The sequence below is a fragment of the Indicator indicator genome, chromosome 1 (genome assembly GCF_027791375.1).
Source record: "Indicator indicator isolate 239-I01 chromosome 1, UM_Iind_1.1, whole genome shotgun sequence".
Taxonomy (NCBI): Eukaryota; Metazoa; Chordata; class Aves; order Piciformes; family Indicatoridae; genus Indicator; species Indicator indicator.
The window spans coordinates 106783427-106810791 of NC_072010.1; the positions used below are offsets into that span (position 1 = coordinate 106783427).

General features: G+C 36.6%; 1 protein-coding gene across 1 annotated transcript in view; it reads right to left on the reverse strand.

Annotated features, from left to right (window-relative positions):
- TMPRSS15 (transmembrane serine protease 15) overlaps window positions 1–8863 on the reverse strand; it is a 65719-nt gene extending 56856 nt beyond the window's left edge. The window contains exons 1-6 of the mRNA XM_054393084.1: window positions 8719–8863; window positions 6907–7037; window positions 6537–6604; window positions 5686–5727; window positions 3304–3446; window positions 1619–1663 (exon numbers count right to left, since the gene is read on the reverse strand). Of these exons, the coding sequence (XP_054249059.1) occupies window positions 1619–1663; window positions 3304–3446; window positions 5686–5727; window positions 6537–6604; window positions 6907–7037; window positions 8719–8863 (574 nt within the window). The remainder of the gene's footprint in view (window positions 1–1618; window positions 1664–3303; window positions 3447–5685; window positions 5728–6536; window positions 6605–6906; window positions 7038–8718) is intronic.
- Window positions 8864–27365: the final 18502 nt, after the last annotated feature.

Consider the following 27365-nt stretch of genomic DNA (forward strand, 5'->3'; position numbering starts at 1 on the left):
GGAAGGCAGAGAAGGGGGGGAGGCAGGGGGGCTGCTTTCCTGGCTTTGTCCAGGAGGGTTATGTGTTTTTTTTGTTAATTGTACATATTTGTGAATATTGTGAATACTGAATATTTTGTACATATTCATTGCATTCCATTGTAGACTGTAGTTTTTGCTTGTAAATACAGCTACATTTCCTTCTGAAACGAGCTAGTCTGGTGTTAATGTGGGAGGGGAATTTCAGCCTACCACGCTACAACAGGTAGATAAGGATGGTCTTAGGGTCAACAGAGCCAAAAACCTGCAGATGTAAACATACCACATATAGTAAAAGTTTGGTATATCATGGGATATGGGCTGAAACAGAAAGAGTAAGGAAGCAGGCAGTTAGCAAACATACAAAAATCACTCCAAGCAGACCAAGGAGGAAGTAATCACACCAAGAACACTATTCCCATTCCAGCCTGGGGTGCTGACAACTCCCAATTTCCTTTCCCCTTCCTCTGGCACTTCCCTACCACCTCCCGATTTCATATTGAGGACAACTATCAACATTGGACTTCAGAGACAGAGGAGCACCAAGAAAGCATACCAGAGAAAGGGACAGGCAGGAGAATAAATTCTGTAGCAGTTTTTACTGTATAATTCGGAATAAGCTTTAGTAATCCTACACTTTTAACTATATACACACTAGCAAGCCTTTAACTAGTCTAATAACTTTTTTCATGTTATGGCTGTAGTTAGACTATCAATAAATACTTGGTTCGTATATTCATAAGTGCATGTCTTTAGGTCACAAACATAGCTTGAAGCTCCTGGTCTGGTACCCTGCCCTAGAGAATTTGTGTATGTGATAACTTGTATGCAGTCTATGAGACAAACAGATTCAGATTGGATGTTTGGAAATAGTTCCTCACCACGAGGGTGGTGAGACCCTGGAACAGGTTGCCCAGGGGATGTGGTAGAAGCCCCATCCCTGGAAGTTTTTAAGGCCAAGATGGATGGGGCTCTGAGCAACCTGGTCTAGTGTGAGGTGTCCCTGCCCATGACAAGGGGGTGGGAACTGGATGATCCTTGAGGTCCCTTCCAACCCTGAAAATACTATGATTCTAAGTCTACCTGTATCTAGTGCTACAAAGCATCTACTGTATTATTCAGCTATATGACATATTTGGTAGGCTTGTACTCAGTGGATTTCTGAGACCAAGAATTTGTGTCTGCTTCATATCCTACCATCCTAAGACATGCAGTGATAGTAGAAGGAAAGTCTATCAATCAACATTGCTCAGTATATCATTAGTCTAAACCTTATAGTATTACTTCTGAGCCTCCTCTATCTGCCTAAATCTGCAAAAAACTTCAGCTTGTGATTCATTTTGTTAATAGAGACTCAGCTTTTGTTTTGGTCCACTAATTCAGCTCTTAGAGCTTTTTGTACAGACTTCAGACCACTATTTACTCAAAGGATCAGTAACAATGAAGAGTGTCTAACTACCACTGAATGGGTCCTAGGAGTCAAGCCCCATCTACAACCAAGGTAGCTTTACTAATGTATACCAGCTGAACAGCAAGTTCTATGTTTCTTCATGTTGTGCTGGTAACAAAAAATAGTTTATATTTTAAGAAAGATACCGACCTGATGAAGTTAGAGGCATCATTGTAGTAAGATTTTCATCAGCTACTGGAAGAAAGTAAGTTCATTATAAACTCCTCTTATAGCATAGTATCTGCTTTTATGCAACTCAGAGGAAGAAAGGTTAAAATGTTAAAATAAAAACAACAAAACCCCCCAAACTAACAAAGCCAGCTGTGATTATTTATCTTTGAATCACTACCTATAGTGTCCATCCTTCTTTCCTTCCTTTTGACCATCCTGTTCCTAGAAGTTTCTTATCTCTATGATATTCTTAAGAAGGAAAGGTCTATATTAATTATTTTCAATCCTCAACATCTATTCATTATATTACATATAAAATGTCTTCAAATGGGCAATCTCTGTCTTGAAACTTTTTGTACTATGGAGATTTTCATAGCACCTGTGATTTATAGAACAGTATTTAGACAAGATAAATTAGAAGTCACACCTGTGCTGTAGTTCCTTCCCTCTCTGAAACAGGAATAAGACTTCTCTTGCAGAACATGCTGATATATAGGATGCAGAGGTGCCATATATAATTATGATTCTTAATTAGTTACAGTTGCTATTTTATTAAAGCACTAAAGATAGAATATACAGATGAAATCTCATGTGAAAAAAGGTATTTCAATGGCCCATAGCAAGAAAGGTTTGACTACTTCAAAGTTCATCAATAGATTCACAATTTTTTAAAAAGCTCTTCATAATTTTCTTTGGTGGAAGTTTTGAAGTATAATGAGCAATCATTTTCCACAGTGATGTGCAGTTATTTAGAACAACTTCTTATATGTTGTACAAGTAGTAAAGAGAAAATATGTTAAGACTCTGAATTTAGCCTTTGAATACCTAAATGCATCTTTTATGATTAAGTGGGAGACATTGCACATCAGATGTCCCACTCCTCTTAAAGCAATCGGTTGCTACTTAATAGTATCTTCAGCAAGTCTTCAAATGTCAACTAATCAACATCCAGTTCAACAGATTCAAATTACTTTTTATCCTCATCCTCACTGAATGTCTGTTTTGAAGGTTGTTGAGGTAAAAATCATTGATTCTTGGGCTTCCATTAAGCTTTCATAAATCTTCCAGTACTTACATAAAAATCACTATATTTGTATATTTGCAGAATTTAAAGCTACCTAGTCTTCAAAGCCACATTTCTTTCTTTCCATTTACACATTACTTAAGCTTTAAAGAAGCATGAAGTCAGTTCCTTGGGCATACTTCTCCAGAATTCACACCCTGTGTTCAGTTTGTTGTTCTTACTGGCATCTTGTCAATAAATGATTCTCCTCTCACTGTGAGGCTGGGCCCTTATTCTTTAGCAAAACAAAATGATAATTACATTTACTTATGAAACAGTTGGGGCTTGATTGGTTTAACTTGAGGGATAATGAAATTACAAATGTTGTGCTACATAAAAGAGAGAAAATTGGGTCTTTTCCATGGAGCTATCACTGTTCTTTACCCCTTCCTTAGTGACCATGCACAATGTTGACTCAAACTTTCTAGCTGAGAAGGGTTTAAATGGTTCTCGCTGCTGCTACTGAAAAGTCTGTAAGGGGAAGGAGGGCACCCTTGAGCATAGGTAACAATTCCTTTGCTGTTTGGAAGCCAAAGTTTTCATTCATGTTACCTGTAGTTCCTCAGGATTTATAAGAAAGAAAAATATTTACTAGTATTACCTGTGACTTGTATGCTGTTCACATCAATTTTCAAAGTCTGGGTAAGATTAGTTTTATTTACATTGATACCCCAAACCAGCTCATTCTTTACTTTCTCAACTGCTATTAGCTGGGTAAAATAAAGGTTGAAAATCACAACGACGCTAGAAAGACAAAACAGAGAAAATGATTAGTTATGCAAGCTAATTAAGTGCATCTGCTATGTGCTGTAGAAAATATTTAATTCCAACACAAGTTCCATTTGCAAAATCAGAGTATTTTTAAGTGTTAGTTGGCAACAATGACATGTAAAGAAACATCTCTTAATTGTCAGGCAGGTTTGAACCTTAGAGAAACAAGTTTGTGTGGGTTTTTTAATCTTTGTTTATTTTATTTTAATTGAAAAAAAACCAATCAATCAACACTCATATTAATTGTTGCAATGGAGATAAATTTGAATAAATTAAAGGAGAAATAGGTTTATTGTTATTCGATGGATCTTCCTAGTTTAAGTCTCAAAATATTGATGGTGGACCTTGAAGAGTTATGAGAATTATATATTGTTCCTGTTACAAATATATAATACCAGGTGACTATTTCTATAAAGCAAACATGATCTGCAGATTTTGCATATGTGAAGATCTGTTGTGTGACTGCCTGGATCCTCATAAGAAAACAGTAATTGTTGAAATCACAGATATTTTTAAATATGTGGTTAAACTACATTTAACTTGCACAGGGTTGGAAATTTATTCAAAGTGCTTTCTCTATTCTCTCTCCTTTCCTTTCTAGATATCGTTAGTAAGTTTTATATTTGTAGCCAGATTAAGGTATTGTTAAAATACAGTGCTTGCTAAAGTTTCTATTTACTTCCATTTAGGCAGAAACTCTTTTATTCTTAAGCATTTATACTACCCAGCTGCAGCTGACTCAGTAATGCTTTTTGATAAGAGTTGATTAATCATGCAATTTTGCTGAGCATAGTTTGCAATATAGGGAGAAATTCCTCTGTGATTTCTTACATGTTTCCGATAACCTCCAGGCCATGCTGAGCAAACAAAAGAGTTTATTGCTATCCTTGTGACTCAGCAGAGTTTCAAGGGTGAAATAACAAGGAGATTGACCAACAAGGCAAACACTTTTTAAATTGAGTCAAACAGAAAATAATTTCTGAGACAAAGCAAAATTTCAAGTATTGCTTCAAAACAGAAATGAAGACATATCCTGACTGAGGTATTAAAAACCCAGCTCCAACTTTCACTGACATCAGATTTTCTGTGATTTCTCTGTTAAGGAGTGGAATTGGTTTTACCAAATATAGATGTCCACAGTGCAGATATCTAGATTCCCATTGTAGTTGCTATAAAGAAATAAACTCTTTTTTGATATAATTGATCTCCTCCTTAAAAAAAGGCAGCTAAACTGACTAGATCAGAAAACTCTACAAACCCACAACCTACAAAGAATCTTGAACAACTAGCTTAGAGATGCCTCCATTTTTGATGCCCAAATTTAGGAGAATAATTCCATTTTATGTACAGAAAGCAAATTGTGCTGACTGGATATATCTTCACAAGGATAAAAACTGGAAATGACATACCACTCTGTAATCCATTCCACTGATGTTATAAAATCCTTCATAAAGTGTTCATACTCCCAAGTTTTGTAACTAATTAGGTTTATACCCTCACTATTCCAATCAAAAGATCACTCTAATTCAAATCTGGTTCCCATTTTCAACAGTCAGTCAAATGAGCTGTCTCCTCTGAAAGTTTATCCACTTAACATATTTGCAGAAAACCACAAGAACAGCTGCTATCACAGAATCAGATCATCTGTCCTCACGTAATATGCACTTTGTTTTTGTGGTCTCAGTTTTATAATTAAGGAGGCCAGTTTTATGATTATTTTTTCACAGTCTTCAGTTCTTCCAAGGTCTTAGTCTTTTGTTCTCTGTTTTGTTCTTGCCTATCATAGTGTTCCATCAGTCCTTTATTTTTTTAAAACGTAAGTTACTAATGGTAATGTGAGATCTGCTTCCACCAGTCTAAGCAGCTTTCCACAAGAAATATCAGCACAAACAGATATTTTTTCCTTCTAGCTAGTTTCCTACCTATTTCACTGTCCTTATCTTTCCCATTTTTCTTTCTAAACGGACAATTTCAGGGTCTATTACTTTTTTCTTCTTCTTCTTCTTCTTCTCTTCTTTTTTCTTTTTTTCCCCTAATCCAAATGGATGTTTTTGGAGGAAAGATATGTCTTCAAGCTTTATATGATCTTTAGAGGACCTTATACAATCTCTAAACATGTATTTTTTTTTCATCTATTCACTGTTCATGGAAGAACTTTCTAAACAGCAACACCATTGTCTCTTGCCTGTATTTTAAGTAAATATGTAACTACCCATTCTCTGACTTGAATCTTTCATGACTATCTTCAGATTTCCTGTAAAAAAAAAAAAGAACAAAAAATCAAAACACAACACAAAAGCATTTGATTCTCACTGAGTTTATACAGTTTAGGATAGGATAGAAGCATGTGCTGAAACTGTGTAATAATGGGAGAATCAGGATCCTATTAAGAACAGTGCACATGGAATTAATGCTTCAGAGCTCACTGGACTTTTTTGCTGGTTGTCCTTCAGTAGGCCAAGTGGCAGAATATTGAAAAATTAGGTGAAACAAGCTTTAATAAATAAATGTCTCACTGTGTCTATTTTATGGACTCTTTAGGACACACAGGGTGCAGTTTTACCTGGTGTTAAATGACAACTACACTTCTTGTCCATACACTCAGAGAAGTGTATTTCCATTCATCTGAGCAGCAGATCTCAAACTGCACTTTCTTCTAGATGACAAGTGCCAGCAACCATGCAAAAACAGTACAACTAACAAATTCAAGGCAGGGGCAGGGCAGGGGGAGGACAGGAGAAGAGGAGACGGGAGGGGATAGGGAAGAGATTTTAGCAGTTCATTAAAATATAGATCTTATATGAGTTGGTCTTAGGCTCAGTCTTGCTGGTTTGATCATGTTATAAACATAAGGGAGTCCAAGAAGGCAGTTTGCCCACAGGAAACACATTGGTGTCAAACTTCCAACACCAGCACTTAGAAAGAAGATGTAAAATGTGAAAGAAATAATGTAGGGTATATCTGAGAATCTCGTGAAAAGCAAAGTATTGGTAAGCACTCCTGAGAGAAGTGTAGTGACGACTCTTGGCTTTTATTTGCAAAGTTTAATCAAACTGTACTCACTGGAACTGGGAAATTTCACATCTCTCAAATTCATTTTTCAGACCACTTGCTTGAAAAGCTTCTTGTATCTACATAGAAAAGGACAATCTTGAATGAATACCATAATAAAAGATACTAAATAATTAATAATTTTAATATGAAACACTAAATATAATACTAAATAATTTTTCCTTCCCAAATCTGGACTATAAAAGCAAACTTTTTCTTTGATGTTTCAGTGATTTTCACAAAGAAGGAGTATATTGAGCTCTGCCCAGGCTTAGGACCTGAATGCCTCATTTTGGAGAGAGGAAAAAGCCATCAACAGCAGGTCATGTTATGAAATCAGCATACCCATGAAATACACTTGAAGAGACTAATAGGTTCTTACCAGTTGTTCCACATCAAAGGCAAGGACTTTGAAATCAGCTGATGATCTGTTTTTTAAAGCAGGAGTGAATGATGTCCCAGACAGTATTTTAAACTTTCCCATGTAGCCATGAGTATTCCCATAGGCTTTAGCTAGATAATTAAAAATTAAATTCAATGTTTGGAATTATATAGAAATAAATGAAAAACATTATATTAGATTTGATTCCACAGACATCTTCAACAGAATAACTTTCAGCTTTTTGTTTTGCTTTCAAATCAGAGGTGCTGATTTTATAAAAGTGACAGACATTTTTCAGTGTTTATAACAGAGCTATAAACATATTTTAATGAATGTTATATGTCTTTGATTCTCAGTACTTTCCATTCTGTTTTAAATACTATTTTCCAGCAGCACTGTTAATGAATTAAAGGGACAATGATGTGGCTGGTTATGTCTAAAACAAGGGACAAAAATAAACAAAAAGAGTAATTGCAAATGAATTATGATTTTTTTTTGTGTGTTCTGGATTAAAAAATATTAAGGATTACTACTACACAGCAAAAGTGGGTTTTTTGGGGTCATATATATCAAATATATTTAAAAAAAATTATAATTATGTGATTAAATTCTTGCTTATTAATCTTCTAAATCATAAGTCATTAATTTCAAGTCTGTGTCTAGATGAAATAATATACCATCACTACTTTTAAGGAAAATTTCATTTTCTTGGAATGTGATTGTATTCTGTAAAAGGGGAATGAATTCAATAGGAGAAAAGGTTTTAAAATCTGAAATGAAAATGGGAACTAAAAACATACACAGGAATACTCTGACAAAACAGTTTAAAAAATATATATATCTTACAACTAGTTTAGTCTTCCTGTGGTTCTGAATGAAATACTATGGAGTTTTGGTGGATGGAGGCACAAAAACTTCAATGTAACAGAATTATTTTTTTAACTACAAAAATCACTAGAATGAAAAAAAAATATTTCTTGAAAATTTTGCCTAATCTATTTCCTTCACTCCATTTCAAAATAGCTTTTTCCCATTAGCTCTGAAGACTCCATAAACCTAAATACTATTTGTTCCAAACAAAAATCTGGATGTTCTGGGGATCAGAACTGGACACAATACTCCAGGTGAGGCCTTATCAGAGCACAATTAATGTATCCACAAGATCTTTAAATTAAAATTTCAGTTCCATTAGAAAATAACCCAACATTGATTTTAAAAATTTAGTTTACTATGAGTAGCAGCAACTTGCTTTATCACAGTCTGAGGTAAATATTTATAATTTACCTTAATGTTATGTAGCATGGGCAGCTGACTGTCTAATACAGGATCTTTCTCATGCCAATACATTATTTTATATATTTTTTTTAATAAAAACATTTCAAGAGATATAGAACACCTAAAGCTCCCCACAAACTTCAATGTATTATCAGTGTCTTTCTGAGTAAAACCTCATACATGGAAAAAAAGGAAAAATTCACAATCTGCCATTTTGCCTCATCTGTTTGATGAATACAACCAAAGTTTTGTAGGTTGGATTGCATTTCAGAGACATCTCCCAAAGTCGAAGCTATAAAAATAAATTTATATGGCTTCAGGATATGCTTCAAGTGCTTCTAGTTTTGCCTGGTTTTGTTCATATAATTTTCCAGGGGAGGAGAGGAGGAAAACATAAAAATAACCCCCCTCAACCACTGCCTTTATCATTAAAAGCATAGCATGAAATATGAAATATAATGAAAGGTAACACCATTGGTTTCAAAGTCTGAACATCTACTGAAGAACTCCTGGAAAGGTTAAAAGCTGGCTACTTACCTTGTTCTAACTCTTGAATTGATAACCATGAAAGTACAATCAGTCCAACACAAACACACACAAAAGCTACAAGCAGAAAAACCAATAAAACTTCATAGTTACTAACAGGAACGTATTTCTTATTAGATGATTTTTTCACCTTCATGTCTCTCTTGAAAGCCTGTATGAGTTAAGCACTGACAAAAGGCACAACCTGAAAGGAAGCATAATCATCCACATGAACAGATATTTATAGAAGACGCTTGTAAATTAATTACACCATAAAACTTCGTTAATAGGTTTTTACAACATTCCTGAACAGTCACATCCATGCACAAGATATGCAAATATGAAGAACATAAATCTCTTTAGAAAGGAAGCACTTACCTTCATGTGTCAGTTAACGAAGAAGCAAAAGCACAGAAATGAAAGATTGGTCGTTGTGTTTGCATTATTTTTGGCAATTTAGTATTGTAAAGAGAAGGTTAATATAAAATACTGCTGTGTGGTTTATTGCTCATCCAGGTTTTTTGGCAATTCTTCACAACTGCAGTTATGAGGACAACAGTGAAAAACATATATTTCATCATTCTGCTTAAAAGGTTTCTTTTAAAGTAATTATATATATATATATATATACATGAAATGTGGGGAAATGTATTGTTTAGTACTGAGCAATAGTTCATCGGTGAGTTCAATGCTGAACAGCAATTCAGCAGAACAAATCTAATCTGCATAAGGTGTGGTTCCTTGACTGCATTTCGGGAGAAGTTAGCAGATAAGACAGTATGAAATACAGGTGTGTTTTATATTCCCTTTCCAGGCACAGATGTGCTTGAAAAAGGATTATGAATGGCCAATATTGCATTCTTAATAAAGCAGGATCTGAATACCTCCAAGGTGGAAGACCCCACAACCACACTAGAAAAACCATCTGTGCCAGCATCGACTATCTGCATAGTGATTTTGTTTGTTTGTGTGTTTGTTTGTTTTTTCTAGCCAGTACTAGTACATAGAGTTATTTCATCCCAGATTCAGTACTTTGCATTTGTTGAATTTGGTTGAACTTTAGGAGGTTTCTGTCAGGCCATTTCTGTGTCTCTTAATGACAAGTACACCCTGTAACTTCAAGCTTCCCTCTAAACATTGACTTCACTTGCTTCTACTCTTTCATTCCTTATTTAATTATTTGTCTTTCTGTTCATTCTTCTGTGGTCTTAGCTGTATATATTTTCTTCTGATTACCATTCTTCAGCTTATTTTTCACTTCCATTTCCTCTATAGACTCATAGGCCTCTTCAAAATTGGATTTGGTTTGTCTGTTACATGACTAAAGTGATAAAATGGTATGATCCATTTAGCAAAAAAGTGAGCATTAACTGATACTACCAAATCAGAGACAACTTCCATCTACTTCAAGTTGCGAGCATTCAGAGATCATGAACAAGTCTACAGAACTGTCACAACCTGGTATCCAGCCAACCCTGAGCAGTAGGCAAGCTTGTGTTAAGATTAAAAAATTCCCTTGGAGTAAATTAAAGCAAACCAACACTAAACAGTGGATGAGTTGGGCTTTTTAGAGCAAATTAAAACTCTTGGCAATGGGCTGGAGCAGAGGGAAAAAGGAGAGGTAAAAAACAGAGAGAAAAAGAAAGAGAAAGAGTCAAGAAGTGAGAGAAAGAGATATCATCACCTTTGGTTCCCATGAGGTCTCATGGGCATGGTGCAAGTTCTTCAGTGGCAGGTGTACATCTCAGTAAGGTCTTCTGTGGTAGACATAAGACGGAGCCCGAAAGTGGTCCTTTTATACCTTTTTTGGTGGGGGGGGAGGGGGAAGGCAGAAGAGGAAGGGGAGAGGGAGGTAGTCTCTCCAAATCATAGAGAGAGGTGTGCAGAAGGAGGAGTGCAAAGAGGAGTGATCTCTCCAGTGCAATATTTACAATATCTCCAGTGCCACTGTTGCAGTGGTTTTACAACAAGGAAAGAGGGAATTCTGCCTCCACAGAAATTACCTCTTTTCATCATTAAGCCAGTCTGCCAGGCCAGTAGTTCTCCTCCAGAGCTACTAAGGTCCACCAAACCCACTGCTCTGTCTATTCAGATTAGGCATGGGATACATTGTTTTGAGACAATAGCAATTTGGGCTCATAAGAACAGATATTATTCACTGGAGAAAGTAACATAAAACTAAATATAATAAATTAGATTATTCAATTCTGTTGGAAAACAATTTGCAGATAGAAAAACTCATGAAATCAGGAGCTCTATTTTTATGAAACTGCTTGTGAGCTGTATGATAAAAATCCCACCATAATTTTAAAACAGTTTAAATGTTTTAAATGGTACAAAGGCAAATACACTATTACTGTGTTAAACCCACATATTTTTAAAATTATTTTTTATAGTCATACTAGTGAAATATGAAATTAGGTCATTTTAAAAGAAAGAATTCATTGTCGTGGTAGAGACCTAACAGATTCACAATTTAGTTCATGCAGTATAGGATTCACATCTGCAGTTCCACACATTTTATGTTCTCATTGGGCTGCTTTTATTTTATTGTTCAATCTCCAGCACAGGGTGAAAAGACTGCTATATAGAAAGAAGGGGATGTTGTGTTCAAATAATTCCTCTAAGATCCAGTCTACCACAAACATATTTAAAGCCTGACATTCCATTAGTAGCTACTTCTAAGAGGGAAAATGTTTTGGTTACCCATACAGACCTGCCCTCCCTTCCCAAAATAAGATGAAAATCAATTTCTTTACGGCAGCTATTTTCAGATAGTCAAAGTGATTTGTTCCTTTTGCTAAAAAGACTTCCAAGAGGGAAGCAGAAAACCAAATCAATGGGTCTGCAGCAAAGGTGCAGAAACAGGTTGAGCTTATTTGCACTATTACATCAAAAGGAGAAATTTATAAGGAAGCCCATACAGAAGCACATCTTCTCAGTAATGCCATATTTAAAAAAATCCAAAGCCTTCAGATTGATTACCTTTAACTCTTTCAGACTGCCTGTATTAAGAATGATGAAGACGTGGTAGTAGTCAACCATCTGTCAAACCTGAATGAAAAAATGAAATGAAATTATGAAATGGAATTAAGTGAAATTAAAAATGTTGTCCTTGTTTACTACAAATTTTTTCAGAACTTTTTAGTAGTTAAAAATACACGATTCTTTGTGTAATCTGTTATTTAATATTGTTTGACTAAGAGTGGCGTAATCATAATACACGTCACTAATATGCTTGTTCTCTCTTCAAACATCTTATCATGGTGGCATAGATTGAGTTGAGCCTACTGCTGTTATTCATACCATGCTGCAGTCATGCCAGCTTCAAAAAATGAAAGTACTGGCTGGAGCAAAGTATTACAGGTCTTGAAGTTCAAATTGTGACATGGGAGGCTTCCTGTTCCAGTTGCTGCTTCTGGGTTTCAGGGGTTTGGGTGTTGTTCTTTTCCAATGGGATGGGGGATGGGGAAGTAGTTTTCTGGCTTGGTGTAACAGTGTGAGAGCTGAAATCCCCCTCCCACACCAACAATGACCAGGCTAGCTCAGTTTGGAAGCAAATGAAGTTGTATTTACAAGCAAAACTACAATCTATGATGAATTGTAATGAATATGTACAAATATACACTATTCACAATATTTACAAATACGTACAATTAACAAAAAAAAAAACCAACAAAGCCCCCTGGCACCCCTCGAGGGGCTATGCCTCCTTTTTCAGCCCCTCCTCCGGAGCAGGCAAAAGGGAAGAAAGCCAAGAAGCAGAGAGAGGTTTGTTAGACTTAACTTGTCAAGCTCAGAATGTGTGCTGTCTTCAGCCAGAGAAGAAGCAGCAGGCAGACTGAGAGAAGATAGACTGTAAGAGTGCCTGACTGCCCGACCTTGTTTTTAGTAGTGATTCCTAAACGTTTCTATCTCTCCAATGGAAGTGTTTAGAATAATCATTATTTTGTTTTCTCACACCCAAGAGTGATTTATTTACATTCTTTCACTTTCTCTGCTCAGACTTTGCAAAGAAAAATTAAAAAGACAGTCTTAAAACCATCACACTTTGGCTTTTGTCTCAATTGTTTCTGCTTGCTGCTGCTTTGCATCATGATTTTTTCTGCAAATAGGTTAAGGTAATTATGGATTCTTTACTACATTTATCTGATTTTGCTCAGTAAATCTATTCTTATCTCAACTTTTTTTCTTTTGGTCTCAATCCTGAGTTTTTGTGTGTTACTTTTCCTTCACTTCTGTGTTGGAAAAATAGCCAGGTTAACCCACTGCTTCAGTCCGACCTGTTTGGATCTGATTTAAATCATTACATATGGATATTTGACCCAGAAAGATATGGGTTGGCAGAAGAGTCATGAGTTAAGCAGAGGACTACACAATCTTTGTATAAACTGGTTTTGCTTGTTTCCAGGACTTCCTGAATCTTGAGTTTTCTAAGATAGTATTTCTTATTCTGAAGTTGGAAAAGATTACAAGTTTTTAACAGTGCACACAGTATTAAATATGTAAGCAATGACTTCTTTTCTTAAAATTAAAGTACAGCTGATGAAAAAAATGTGATATAGAATACAAAAATGTTGAATAAATTATGAAAGACCTGTGTTTTACTCAAGTGAAAGCTATGATGTAGCAATGTCTACTTTCCCCCCGCAAAAGACAGACTGTTTGAGCTAATGAAAAACATAACCATCCATCCAAACAGCTGAACCCATCCAAAACAAAACCAAATCTCCCACCCTGGTTGCAGGGTCATGTAACAAGTATAACCACTCAGGCCAGGCAGAAAGGGACCTGGGGGTGCTGGTTGACAGTAGGATGAACATGAGCCAGCAGTATGCCCAGGTGGCCAAAGCAGCAAATGCCATCCTGGCCTGTATAAGGAACAGTGTGGCCAGCAGGAGCAGGGAAGTCATTGTGCCCCTGTATGCAGCACTGGTTAGGCCACACCTCGAGTACTGTGTCCAGTTCTGGGCCCCTCAGTTTAAGAAAGATGTTGAGTTGCTCGAACGTGTCCAGAGAAGGGCAACAAAGCTGGTGAGGGGGCTGAAGCATAAGCCCTATGAAGAGCAGCTGAGGCAGATGGGGTTGTTTAGTCTGTAGAAGACAAGGCTTAGGGGAGACCTTTTTGCTATCTACAACTACCTGAAGGGAGGCTGTAGCCAGGTGGGGGATGGTCTCTTCTCCCAGACAACCAGTGACAGAACGAGAGGACACAGTCTCAAGCTGTGCCAGGGGAGGTTTAGATTGGATATTAGGAAGAAATTCTTCCCAGAAAGAGTGATTTGCCATTGGAATGGGTGGCCAGGGAGGTGGTGGAGTCACCATCGCTGGAAGTGTTTAAAATAAGACTGGATGAGGCACTTAGTACCTTCACTCCCTAAGCTTTCTTCAAATTGAGACTCTAAGTATATATTGAAATAACAGTTGTTGAAAGTTTGTGAGTTGATGTCTAGTGGGTCTCACAACACTGAAGGATTTGCTGGTACTGGAAAGACCTGCTCATGGAGTTGAGAAGAGTATTTGCTCTAGGGCACTACTGAAGAACTTTCACATATTCACTTGACAAGGAATATATCCTAAGGGTGATCACTAAACAGATGGGATGTATAATGTACAAAATAATACAGGAATGGAAAACTGACTGCAATTAAGTGACTGATACATTTACTTTATATGGAACACCATACAGAAACCGACAAAGGGTTCCAATGAGTTTTAGATTCCTGTCACATGAGCTAATATCTGTGCCATTTTGTAAATTAAAAAATTAATTAAATTCTGACTTCCAATAAGCCTGTAATAAAAAAAAAAAGGGGGGGGGGGTGGGGGTTTGGAAATGTACATAAACTCCCTACAGTTTTTATGCAGCCCTTGAGGAGAATTCATACATGGATTAAAATCATCTGTTCAATTAAATGACCCAAAGAAATTTCTGGGAACTAACCTGTCTCCATATTAATCAGCCATATAAGGAAAATAATTTTAAAAGCACTGCTGTCATTAACAGTTGTAATTCTTCAGACTGGCTTGGTGAAAAAAAAAAAACAACTGCACAGAAAGCAAAAGTCCAATGTATCACCTGTCCTATAATTTAGAAGATCTTTTTTATAAAACAAATAACAACAAAATCCCACAAAAAGAAATCAAACAGAGCAAACAAAAAAACCCCAACCAACCTCCCCCAAACAAAACAAACAACCCCAAACAAACCAAACCCAAAAAAATCCAAAATACCAAAACCAAAATAAGGAAGGAACAACAAAATAATAACTTCCCTTGTTTAAACACACCCAGAAAAATTTCACAGGAGATCACTGAGGTTCCTTTCCAGATCAACCAATATTTTGCCTGACTCCAGGTAGCTGCAGGACAACATTGACTTACTTTCCCAGCAGTTTTCAACACAGAATCAGAGAATTCTATATTAACTCAGAATCAGAGAGATGTGTTTTTTAATAGATTATAATGAAAAGTGGGTCAGATTAAGGGTATCCAGAAAGGAAATCTCTGCTGAATTCAGTTTACTTCAGCAGATGAGATTACAGCTAACACTCAGAGTAAAGGAAGATTTCACCTAGCTGGAGATCTAACAGTGAGGAAAATAATTTTCTTCTGGAGTCAGTCAACCTTTCCTCATCAATTAAAGAAAAATCATAAATACTTCAACATACATATCAAGTTAAAATTAATTGAGCTGAATGGTACCTTCTATTCAGAAAATAAATTGCTAAAACACATGGAATTTGTTAGCTGGTTTTGTACTCCTATATGCACATGCTTTCTCATATTCCCCTTTATTATTAGCAGGAAAAAGGTGTGGATGATAGGAATAAAGTGAAGGTTATAGCAATCAACAAACCAATCCCTAGTTAGTGGAGGCTGACGACAGAGGGAAACAAAATAGCAGGAATGAAATGTAATGAAAAGAGCCTGCCAATACAAAGATCCCTGTGACAAGTAAATGGGATGAGGAAGGAACAGATAGTGCACACAGATGGGAAAGAATCAGAATCTTAACTGATAACAGCAAATGGCAAATTAAGCAGGTAAAAGACAAAGGTCAAAAGGAAGTAGAAATATTATTTCTGCTGTCACTGAATTAACACAAAGGCTGTCATGGAGCAGTAGCTTCAAAGAGCAGTAAATTTACCACAACTATGAATAAAAGCAATTACAGCGGCATTACTGTGCATATAAATTTGTGCCTTATAGGCAAATATGGAAGCTTGGAAGAATAAAATGGTAGGGAAACGGTGCTGTTGTGTCTTCCTTAGCTTTTATTTAGAATTATAGAATAAACATAAAGTACTTATTCTATCCTGGAAACACGGGATTCATCACTATATATTTGCTTCTAAAGAAGTTTTCAAATAAGAACTTTGCATCTCTTTGCATGTTAAGAAGCCACAACATAAACACACACACACAAAATGTCTGAAATGAAGAATTAGAAACAGGTTAGTATGACCTCTTTTCATCCTATGTAAACTATTTGATGGTATCTATAACCTCTGAGAAGTGTGGTGAAAAGTATTGGTTTTAAGTGTACAGGTGATAAAATACATCCTCCTCCTTGTCTGTAGTCTCCAGAAATCTTTCCCAAGTTTGTCCATGCTAGTTAGCTAACCGTTATTCCTGATATATATTAAAAAAAATAGTGTCTAAAAAAAACCATGAAAAATGGGAAATACCATGTTCAAATATGAACGAAAGCATTAAGACCTTTGATTTCATGTATGTAATTTCATTTGTCATAGAATCATAGAATCAACCAGGTTGGAAGAGACCTCCAAGATCATACAGTCCAACAGGGATCAGTCCTGGGACCAGTCTTGTTCAACGTCTTTGTTGGTGACATGGACAGTGGCATTGAGTGCACCCTCAGCAAGTTTGCTGATGACACCAAGCGGTGTGGTGCAGCAGACATGCTGGAGGGAAGGGATGGCATCCAGAGGGACCTTGACAGGCTGGAGAGGTGGGCACAAGCCAACCTCATGAGGTCCAACAAGACCAAGTGCAGGGTCCTGCATCTGGGTTGAGGCAATCCCAAGCACAAATACAGGCTGGGCAGTGACTGGCTGGAAAGCAGCCCTGAGGAGAGGGACTTGGGGGTGCTGGTGGATGAGAAGCTCAACATGAGCTGTCAATGTGCACTTGCAGCCCAAAAAGCCAACCAGATCCTGGGATGCATCAAGAGAAGTGTGGCCAGCAGGTCAAGGGAGATGATTCTCCTCCTCTCCTCCACTCTGGTGAGACCCCACCTGGAGTACTGTGTCCAGTTCTGGAGCCCCTATTACAAGAGGGATATGGACATGCTGGAACGTGTCCAGAGGAGGGCCTTCTTGTGGCCTTTCAGTATCTGAAGGGGGCCTACAAGAAAGCTGGGAAGGGACTTTTTAGGCTATCAGATAGTGATAGGACTAGGGGGAATGGAATAAAGCTGGAAGTGGGGAGATGCAGGCTGGACGTGAGGAAGAAGTTCTTCAGCATGAGAGTGGTGAGAGCCTGGAATGGGTTGTCCAGGTTGGTGGTTGAGGCCCCATCCCTGGAGGTGTTTAAGGCCAGGCTGGATGAGGCTCTGGCCAGCCTGATCTAGTGTGAGGTGTCCCTGCCCATGGCAGGGGGGTTGGAACTAGATGATCCTTGTGGTCCCTTCCAACCCTGACTGATTCTATGATTCTATGATCTCCAGTGACGGTGACTCCACCACCTCCCTGGGCAGCCCATTCCAACAGGCTATCACTCTCTGTGGTGAACTTCCTCCTAATATCCAGCCTATACCTCCCCTGGCATGACTTGAGACTGTGTCCCCTCATTCTGCTGCTGGTTACCTGGGTCTGTTACTAAACACTTCGTTGATTGAAGATCATGGAAATTGATGAGCATTTCTATCCTCTGTTTTGCAGATCAGCTAGCAAATATCTCTGTTCTTATTCCAGTTGTTACCATGTTATAAGGGTTATTTCTGGTTGACCACCATCCAAAGGAAAATCAGATGCACAGGTCAGACATAGCATATTCAATTTAAAGAAGATAGAAGTAAATCTGAAATCCTGGCAGTTCGCTCATATAAATAGTGCACAAAATGAGGATCAAGATGAGGCAAAGAAGATGTAAAAGAGCACTGATAAGCATTTACTTAGTACTCAATGTGTCACATGTAAGCATAAGCTTGCTCTCTCTAAGTACATACTACCAAGCATTTTGACAGCATGACATTGTTCAGTGTCAAAAATATTCTGCACATTCTTCTAAAAACATTCAGTCTCAGTCTTTCCCCTTTTCTTTTGAAATTTGTGGTAAAACATTCAGTAGAAGCTGAGCCTGACTGGTGGAAGAAGAGCTGTGTCAGTGCAGAATCCTTTGAAAAATATCACTTTACACCTAATGTACCAATAGGCAACAACTGTGTGGGTTTTTTTGGAGGAAAGGGATGATAAGTAAACTTGTTTGTAAACTGATCTTTCAATATCCCTCAAACAAGATAACAGAGATCAAAAGATGTGTCACTAAATGATGTGATAGCTCGTATTTTCTTGTCCTCTGCAACTGACCCACGGAATAACTACTCCACAAAAGAGAATTTATATTCTTTTAAACATGTGTGCAAAGGCATCCAGGTTAGACTTCTATAATAATCCATTTAGTTTCTTGTACCAAATTAACCTTTCACATTGGACTTTTGACAAGAAAGAATGTACAATGAGTTTCTTAATCTTTTCTTAGGAATTATTTTAACAGCAGCTGACAGCACAGAAGGATGAGGAAAATGCTCTTTGATTTTGAAAATGAGGTCAACTAAGCATGCAACTACTTTCTCAAAGGTTCATATAACTGAACTTCAGTTTTTGAACAGGAATTAAAATTCTGATCATTGTGTTCCTATTGTTCCCCATTAACCACTGGAGTACTACTGGAGTAAGACTTTCTCTCTCAAAACAATTTAAATACCACCAAGATGTTGAATGGTAAAAAGTTTTATACTTTTCTGTTAAAATTATTGACAACTTCTTTATTTTATTGTCTATTAAAAATGAGAAAAAATACCTCATATCAATTATAACAGAACACAGTCTCTTCTCACAAATAATTAATGACAGAATGAGGAGTGGATTCAAGATGCACCAGGGGAGGTTTAGGCTGGACATTAGGAAAAAAAATTTCATGGAAAGGGTTGTCAGGCACTAGAATGGGCTGCCTAGGTAGGGCTGCCCAGAGTTGCCATCCCTGGACGTGTTTAAAAAGTCATAGATCTGGTGCCTGGGGACATGGTGTAGTGACAGACTTGTTAGAGTGGGTGAAACGGCTGGACTTGATGTTTCAGAGGTCTTTTCTGGCCTGGATGATTCTGTGATTCTGTAATCTTGTGGTATTGAGAAACACATAATGCTGTGACTCAGAGAGTCAGGATTTCATGGTTGAAAACACTCTACATCTACAACTAGGGTGCAATAGACTGAAAAAAAATGGCTAAAGTCGCAAATCTCAAAGCAAAATCCTGTGCTGCATCAGACAGATAAATTTAGATGACAGAGAAAGTCACACATCTGCAGAGCATCAGGATAAAACACCATTTCAAAATGCACTGTAAGGTTCCCCCCGCCCCAAGGCTTGTACTGGAACATTTGTACCTAAGGAATGGCAACATGTTGCTCTCCTCTTGGTGTATGGCAATGGGAACTTTCAGCCCAGAAGGCAGCCATGTCCTGGGCTGCACCAAAAGAAGTGTGACCAGTAGGATGAGGGAGGTAATTCTCCCTCTCTGCTCTTGTGAGACCCTATCTGCAGTACTGCATTCAGTTCTGGGGACCCCAATACAAAAAGGACATGGAACTGTTGGAGTGGGTCCAGTGGAGGCCATGAAGATAAACAGAGGGCTGGAGAACCTCTTCTATGAGAAGAAGCTCAGAGAGTTGGGGCCATGCAACCTGGAGAAGAGAAAACCCAGGGAGGTGATGGAGTCACCATCCCTGGGGGTATTTAAAAGCTGTATGGGTGTGGTTTAGTGGCAGTAGTTTAGCAGCAGAGGTGGGATTGTGAGCTCTAGGTAAGTGGTTGGATTTGGTGATCTTAAAAGTCTCTTCCAACCTCAACAGTTCTAATGATTCTATGATTAAATGCTAACATGACATTTGAAATTGTGTAGCTTTTTTTTCTAGGACAAGCATTGAGCCTCAGTTTGTCTACATTTGTAAATTAGAATTGCCACCCAAAAAATCAATGAAAAACGGACAACTGAGACATAAGACTACTCTGCATGGAAGTATTTAAATACAAATGTAAATCAGCTTTGATTGATTTTACATGCTTTGGAAGAAAATTAAGTAAACAATCAAATATATTAAAATATATAAAAAATATATAAACCCCAAATATATTAAAAAAAAATATTCATGCTCTTTTATGCAAGACTGAAACTTGGCAAAAGTAAAAAAAAAAAACACCAACAACTAAAACCCAAAAAAAACTCCAAACCAAATGCCAATGCTCCCAAAAATCAGACCTTAAAGAAATCCTTGTGGATGAGACCAATATTTCAGTTTTCACCTTATATTCTTTCCCTCATGGGAAGAGAAGGACAAGGAACAGGAAGGGGATACTTTAGTATAGTTCAACAAGAATTTTTAAGTCTAGAAATATGTCAGCAGTTGAGCTTGTATTTATCTATCTTACTTTCACTATTCAAGTAAATAACATGTTCAGCCATTTCCAGGTAATACTTATGTCTATTATTACAACAGAATTGCCAAACCCCTGTAATCACTATACTGCCTATAAACACCATTATTTTTCCATGCTTTGCATAAGCAACCCATTTAGAATCAATTTACCTTTAAAAACATGTCTTATTAAGTACTAGTACAGCAAATGGATTTGAAATCTCTGTTCTTTTCCATTTACATACAGCAGCGATAAAAGCTTACAGCAGTGGAATGGAGAGGTAATATGCTGTTGATAAAAAAGAGTGCAATACCCTCTCTCATACTTCTGTCAATTCTTTAAAATATAAGTATAAAATTAAACTTTTTTGTCACAAAATTATTATCTTTAATTTCTAATTTAGAAATTAAATTGAGTTATACATGTATTCTAATGTATCACTACTAGGGTGTAACTATATTGCAAGATTTTCCTGTAACTGTCAACAGGAAAAAAAATCTCTCTATATTTAGGGTTATTTGAATTATTCTCTTGAGGACAAAATCACTTCAGCACAGTCTGCTAGAAACTGGCCTCCAAGACTCTGAAGGAATAAGGCTCTATATGTTGAAGTTTTCAGAGATTCAGGGTGTCAGGGCAACATAGATGTAGCATTCAGAATCTCTCAATGCTGAGTTAGTAGAATCCCACATCTGCTGGAACAAGTATTAAGCCCAAGTTTCTTTTTGCTTTCCAGAATTAATAAACAATAATAATAAAATATGTCTTCTAAAAGAACAGACACGAGAAATAAATCTGGTTTATTTAAATCTATTAATTGTTGGGTTTTTTTTCTTTAATTATTATTATGTTTTAAATAAAATATTCTTCTGCATTGTAACAAATATATCTTCAATAAGCTTACACTTTTATTTGGGGCACTAATGTCCTGCTTGTACCAGCATGCCCTTTCCTTCCCCCATGCAGTAATATTTGGTTTTGCTAGTTATCCTTGACATTTTATCTTTGAAATCAAGTTTATCCTAGCGTAAAAGGAGGTCATAAATTATAAAGTTAAATTGCGTCACATGCATTTTTGCAGTGTTTTCAAAAACAGAGTATGTGGAGGCTGAAAACAGCATAATTTCTCAGAACAATAATTTTCACTGCAGTCATAAGTGGATCACATGAATAATCAAATACACAGAAAGAAGGCAATTTTTCAGGGTGAAGCAGTCTAGTAAAATGCCTATTAAATGTTTCAATAAGGCAACTATACAAGCAAAAATAATATTTATGCAAAGTGTATAAATTTGTGAAATAAAAGGATAATAGAATCATCAGTAGCATTTATTGCTATTGTATACATAGCATTTATTGCTATGTATAATTTCAGTTGTTTTGACTAGGATTTATCTGGAAAAAATAGATATTTTTCTTGGAAAATTATTTAAAAACTGGTTTTTAAAAATACATTAAAAGCATGATCCTTCTGAAACAGCGAAAATGGGATAGTTAATCGCATTTACCTTGGGAAAGTTAGCAGAACACTCTTCCTCAATCAAAAGTCACAGAGATGGAGACAAACCATTTATTATATAAGGTACAAAAGCTGAATTTCCACATCATTTGTAATAAGTAACATTCTCTAAAAAGATCAGTTCTCAGTGAAAAATAAAAATACAGATAATTAGGAAATATTCTGTCAAAATGAGATTTAGATTTACTGAGATGTAAATTAAAGAAGGAATATATTGGAAGGACAGAGAAGAAATATAGAAGAAAAATAAAATCTGGATAAAACACCTGCAAACTAAGTTAAAGCAATACCAGAAATCCTTAAAAAGTTAAAAGAAAAGGGAAATTATTAAAAAATGCATAATGAATTAGAAAACTATCAAAATGCATAGGCTAAATTGCAACATAATGCACAAAAAATATTTTCTGTCAATGATGAGTGATTCAGGCATTAATTATTAAAATTCTTTGTTCCTTAAAATACTCACTGATTACTCTTCTCTACAATAATGGGAACTTTTGCATGTAACAATGAAGAAATTATTTGGGAAACACAATTAAAAAAATAAATCGTATTGAAAGAAACTGTGAATATACACAAACTCAGTGATACAAATATAAGATTTTTAATTTGAATAGTAAAACGCAAGGGGGAGAATATGCAAGAAAATGCCCTGCTTTTGACTGCCAATATTTTTAGATGAGCAAAATCTATGTGCCTTTTTGAAAGTTTTGTAAATTTAATCAGCGTTTCAGAATTATGTGCTGTAAGGATGTCAATAGCGTTTAGATAAAGGGATATGGTGAAAATATATCCATTTTCAAAATAGTTTAGCAAGATACCACATGATGAAGTATTAAAGAAGCTAAGCTGCCACAAAATTGATGGATATGTGCCTTAATGGGGACCCATAAAGCTGGTTTATGTACAGAAAAGAGAGCTTAGTTCTTACTTTTCAAAGTAGAGAAGAATCTGCAGTGGAGTCTGTGTGACCTGCTTCTAGCTAGCTTCTTCAGCAATGACCTCAACAAAGGAATAATCAGTGAAATATCCAAGTTTGTTCCTAATGTTAAGCTTTGGTTACGGTCAGATGCATTAAAGACGGTTTAGCTAGAAGTTTCGCTTTTACTTGAGTTAATGAGAAAAAATGATGGAATATGATCTTCAGTGTAGAGAAATGTAAGATTATAAATCTAGGGGATGCAAAAAAATAAATCTAAAATACAACTACATGATGCTAAGATGAAAGTAGCAGTTACAACTCAGGAAAAAGATCCTGGCAGAATGGTTAACAAGTCATCTGAAATTTTCAATTCAGTGCATGACAGCAGCCAGGAAAGCAAAGAAAATATTGAGGATGTGTGATGGTTTGAAACTGTCTTTTTAATTTTTCTTTGCAAAGTTCAAGCAGAGAAAGTGAAAGTGTAAATAAGTCACTATTGGGTGTAAGAAAGCAAAATACTGATTGTTCTAAACACTTCCATTGGATAGACAGAAACGTTTAAGAACTATTACTCAAAACAAAGTGGGGAGTCTGCAGTCTGCAGTTGGGGCAGCCTGCTGGGGTGTCTGGTTGCTGTTTCTTCTTCTCTTCTGGCTAAAGATAACACACGGACCTTGGCTAGCTAAGTTAGCAACTTCTCTGCTTTAGCTAACTCTGCTTTCTGCCAGGGAGGTCTGGGGGGGAGGCCCCTGGAAGAGAGGCCCCTTGGGAAAGGTCCCCTTTGGGGAGGGAAGCAAAGGGAGCTTGGTTGTGCTTTTCTGTTGATTGTATATATTTGTAAATGTTGTAAATTTTGTATATTTGTACATATTCATTTCATTTCATCATAGATTGTAGATTCTGCTTGTAAATACAGCTTTCATTTGCTTCCAGACTGAGCTAGCCTGGTTATTGTCGGGGGGGGGGGGGGGGGGGGCGCGGGGAGTGGTGGTGGTGCGGAATTTCAGCTCACACTGACACAGGATGTTATTAAGAGAGTTAATGGTAACAATAAATAAGGCATGATTAAAATGTACTTAAAATGCTATGTAAAATCCTTGGGACACTTCACTTTGAGTGTAGCTTCTGCTGAATGGGCAGTTTCTATTCTCTGGTTCTATCTGGATCTGGATTTCTATTCTCTGGTATATACCAGAGTATATACCCTATTGAGGAGGGTACAGAAGAGGACAATTAAAGTTATTAGGCTGTGGGATAACCAGGTTTGTATGTGCTTTCTGAGTGACATCTTGCACTGAGAGACAGAACATCCCATTGAGATTACCTGGATAGATGGACCATCAACCTGGCAAAGTTGTTCATGCCTCATGTTTTTTACAAGCCTACTTTATATACATATATTGTGTTGCTTTACATGTTGTTTTTTTTTTACACAAGTTCCGTAATGATCCCAAGTTCACACATTTAGTGAATCTTCAGTGGATTATCCTAACTTGATGAAGAGAGAAACACGTTCACCTCTAAACGTTTGTGTAGAAAACTTGATGTGACTGCTATCAGAACACTACATTTATGTGCAATGATCTAGGGATCTGGTCCCTTCTTAGCTCAGGAATGATCTGTTGCCAAAAGGTGCTCACAATTTCCTTTCCTAAACATGACTTTCTTGAAATTAATGTCATCTCTGAAATACGGTTGGATATGAGCAAACACGTCCACATCCACTAACTTGTCTCGAAACACAGAGATTCCACTGAGCTTTTGTTGACACCTGCACTTCCAAACTGTACTAAAGAGTTACAAAGATTCAAGAACATCTCCCCAGTAAGATTAGTTACAAGCATTTACAATATTTTTTTATTGTTAAGCGTGATGTAATATGGTATGGAATACTCTCCTGGCCAGTTTGTATCAGCTGACCAGACTCCATCCCTGCTTCTTACCCACCCTCATCCTACTCATTGCTGAGTCAGAATGGGGGAAAAGAGAAAACCTTGGCCCTGTGCAAGTACTGTTTAGAAACAGTTGAATTATCAGTGAGTTACAAACATTGTTTTAGCCACAAATACAAAGCACAGAACTATACAGGCTGTTATGAAGAAAGTTAACTCCACCCTAGCTGGACCCAGTACAAAAAGTCACATAGAATACTCCTTAATACAATGATATGAAGCATATACACTTGTGATGGTGACTAAGTGCAAAGAAAAAAAAGGGGGGAAGTAAGATATAAAGATTTTAACAGTTATCACTGCTTAGCTAGTAGTGAATTTTACTCTCCTGTGAAGAAAGTCTTAACAGTTATGATGAGTTTCAAGAGGCTATGAACTCCTGCATTAACAAATCTCACAATCACACCAATGCCCTCACACCGGAAGTTTCTTTCTTCATTTTAAATACTAATATTAAGCTACCAAAATCTATATAGGATGTCATGCAAGTTTATAGGCTGTGAATTATGAGCTGCTTTGCACTCAGGCTATTTATTCTGACCTTTTTTTCCTATGGGGAGCTCCAGTTCACCTCTTTCTGATATCTCTAGTATTTCCTGCTTGTCTTACTTCCAGTTAGCCTAACCTAATACTGTGCTGGCACAAGATGCCTATTGGGTACTTAATATTGTGGTACTTATGTGTGTTACTCTACTATTCACCTACTTCCTTATTCTATTCTACATTATTTTGTAGAAGATAGCAAAGAATGTGGAATGACAATCATGATGTTTGAAGAATAGAGTTATCCTGGATAAAAATGATTGCATGACAGAATTTTCTAAAGTCTACTGCTTTATTGTCTACTAAGTCTGAGGGTAAAAACGTTGGCCTACACCCATATCATGCTTGATTTAAGTCCAGACTTTTTATTATTTTCTTTTCAGAGTATTAGATTTGATGTCTGAAAAATGAAATAAGACTTCTTTTGAAGTTAACTTTCCTTTATTTCTTAGTCTGAATGAGTTCTAAATCAGCTCTATAATGTGCCACAAAAGGTAATATAGAGAAAATAACCAAGCATTACCAAATACCAGTGACTGAAGTGCTTCACATACTCTTTATTTGTAAAATGTATTCATTTTAATGAGTATGCCTCATTCTTAATCTATAGACTCTGTCAGGCTTGATATTTTGTGAAAATATATGACCGTGCTACTTAAAGTTATTTCAACTTCAAAAAGCTCTGACATTTTTAAATACATTTTTTAAGACCCTCTGTAGAAACATACCAGTTTCTGAAGTACCTTCCCTCTGTCACTTTTCATTTGTCTCTAAGCTTTCTTCTTCTAGCCTTTTTTATTCATTTTTGACTCTGTCATAGTGGACAGTGGGCAGAATGTGGGAAAGAAAATCAAACCACCAAAATAATCCTTTCCTAAGTCTACATTTAAAGATGTGCTTTTTTACAGTTAAAAGAGTAACAGCGTATTCTTGTATTCACAATCTGTTTAATTCCACTGCTTAGTATTTGAGGCAATTCTTTTGTTAAGTCACAGTTAACTACTTCTTTTTCCAAAAAAAAAAAACCAGCTAGGCACAAACACATCTAACAGAGAGTAGAGAGTTGGGTGATTTAAAAATTTAGAAATGATCAAGTGACACATTTGGAGAAAGTAGGAATATAAGGAGAGGAAGAAGGAAAAATGCCAAAAAAACTTCTTTGAAGATTAATTAAGTCCATATGCTCTCCTTTTGTGAGAGGAAAAGACCTGAAATCTTTGAATCTTAATATTGGGGATATAGGAAAAATCTATTTTCTTCCTGATCTCTACAAGAATACAGAAATTTGGTCTACCTAAAGCTTTCTGTGACTGTGTGTGAAGAAGTATTTTAACAATTCTGAATGGAATTAAGTATTGACATGTATACAGTTTCAGCTGGATAAAGAAACCACATCACAGTACTCTGAAGAGATGGAAGAAATGAAGGAGCTCAAAATCTACCTAATCCTAATTCTGGTAAATCTATACAAGAAGAGAAGAAAAAAAAATAACAACAACCAAACAACAAAACTTTTTTATTTGCTTTACAGAATAAGGTATATGGTAGAATAAAAGATATCCCACCTTATTCATAGAATTAAATCATAGAATTGTTTTAGTTGGAAAAGACCTCTAAGACTGAATCCAACCACCAAACTAACACCACCATGCCCGTTCAGCCTCATCCTGAAGTGCCGTGTACACACATTCCTTGAGTATCTTCAGGGACGGTGACACCTCCCTGGGCAATCAATCCCAACACCTGACCCCATTTCTCCTAAAGAAAATTTTTCCTAACATCCAATCTAAACCTCCCCCGGTGGAACTTGAGACCATTTCCTCTCATCCTATCATTCAACACTAGAGAGAAGAGACTGACTCCCACTCACTACAATCTCCTTTCAGGTAGTTATAGAGAGCAATAAAGCCTCTCCTCAGCCTCCTTGAGACTAAAAATCACAGTTCTTTCAGTCATTCCTTATAAGATTTGTCCTCTATACTCTTCACCAGCTTTGCTGCCCTTCTCTTCCAATTTTGGAGACAAAAAAACTGGAACACATCAACTGTATTTAATCTATTAA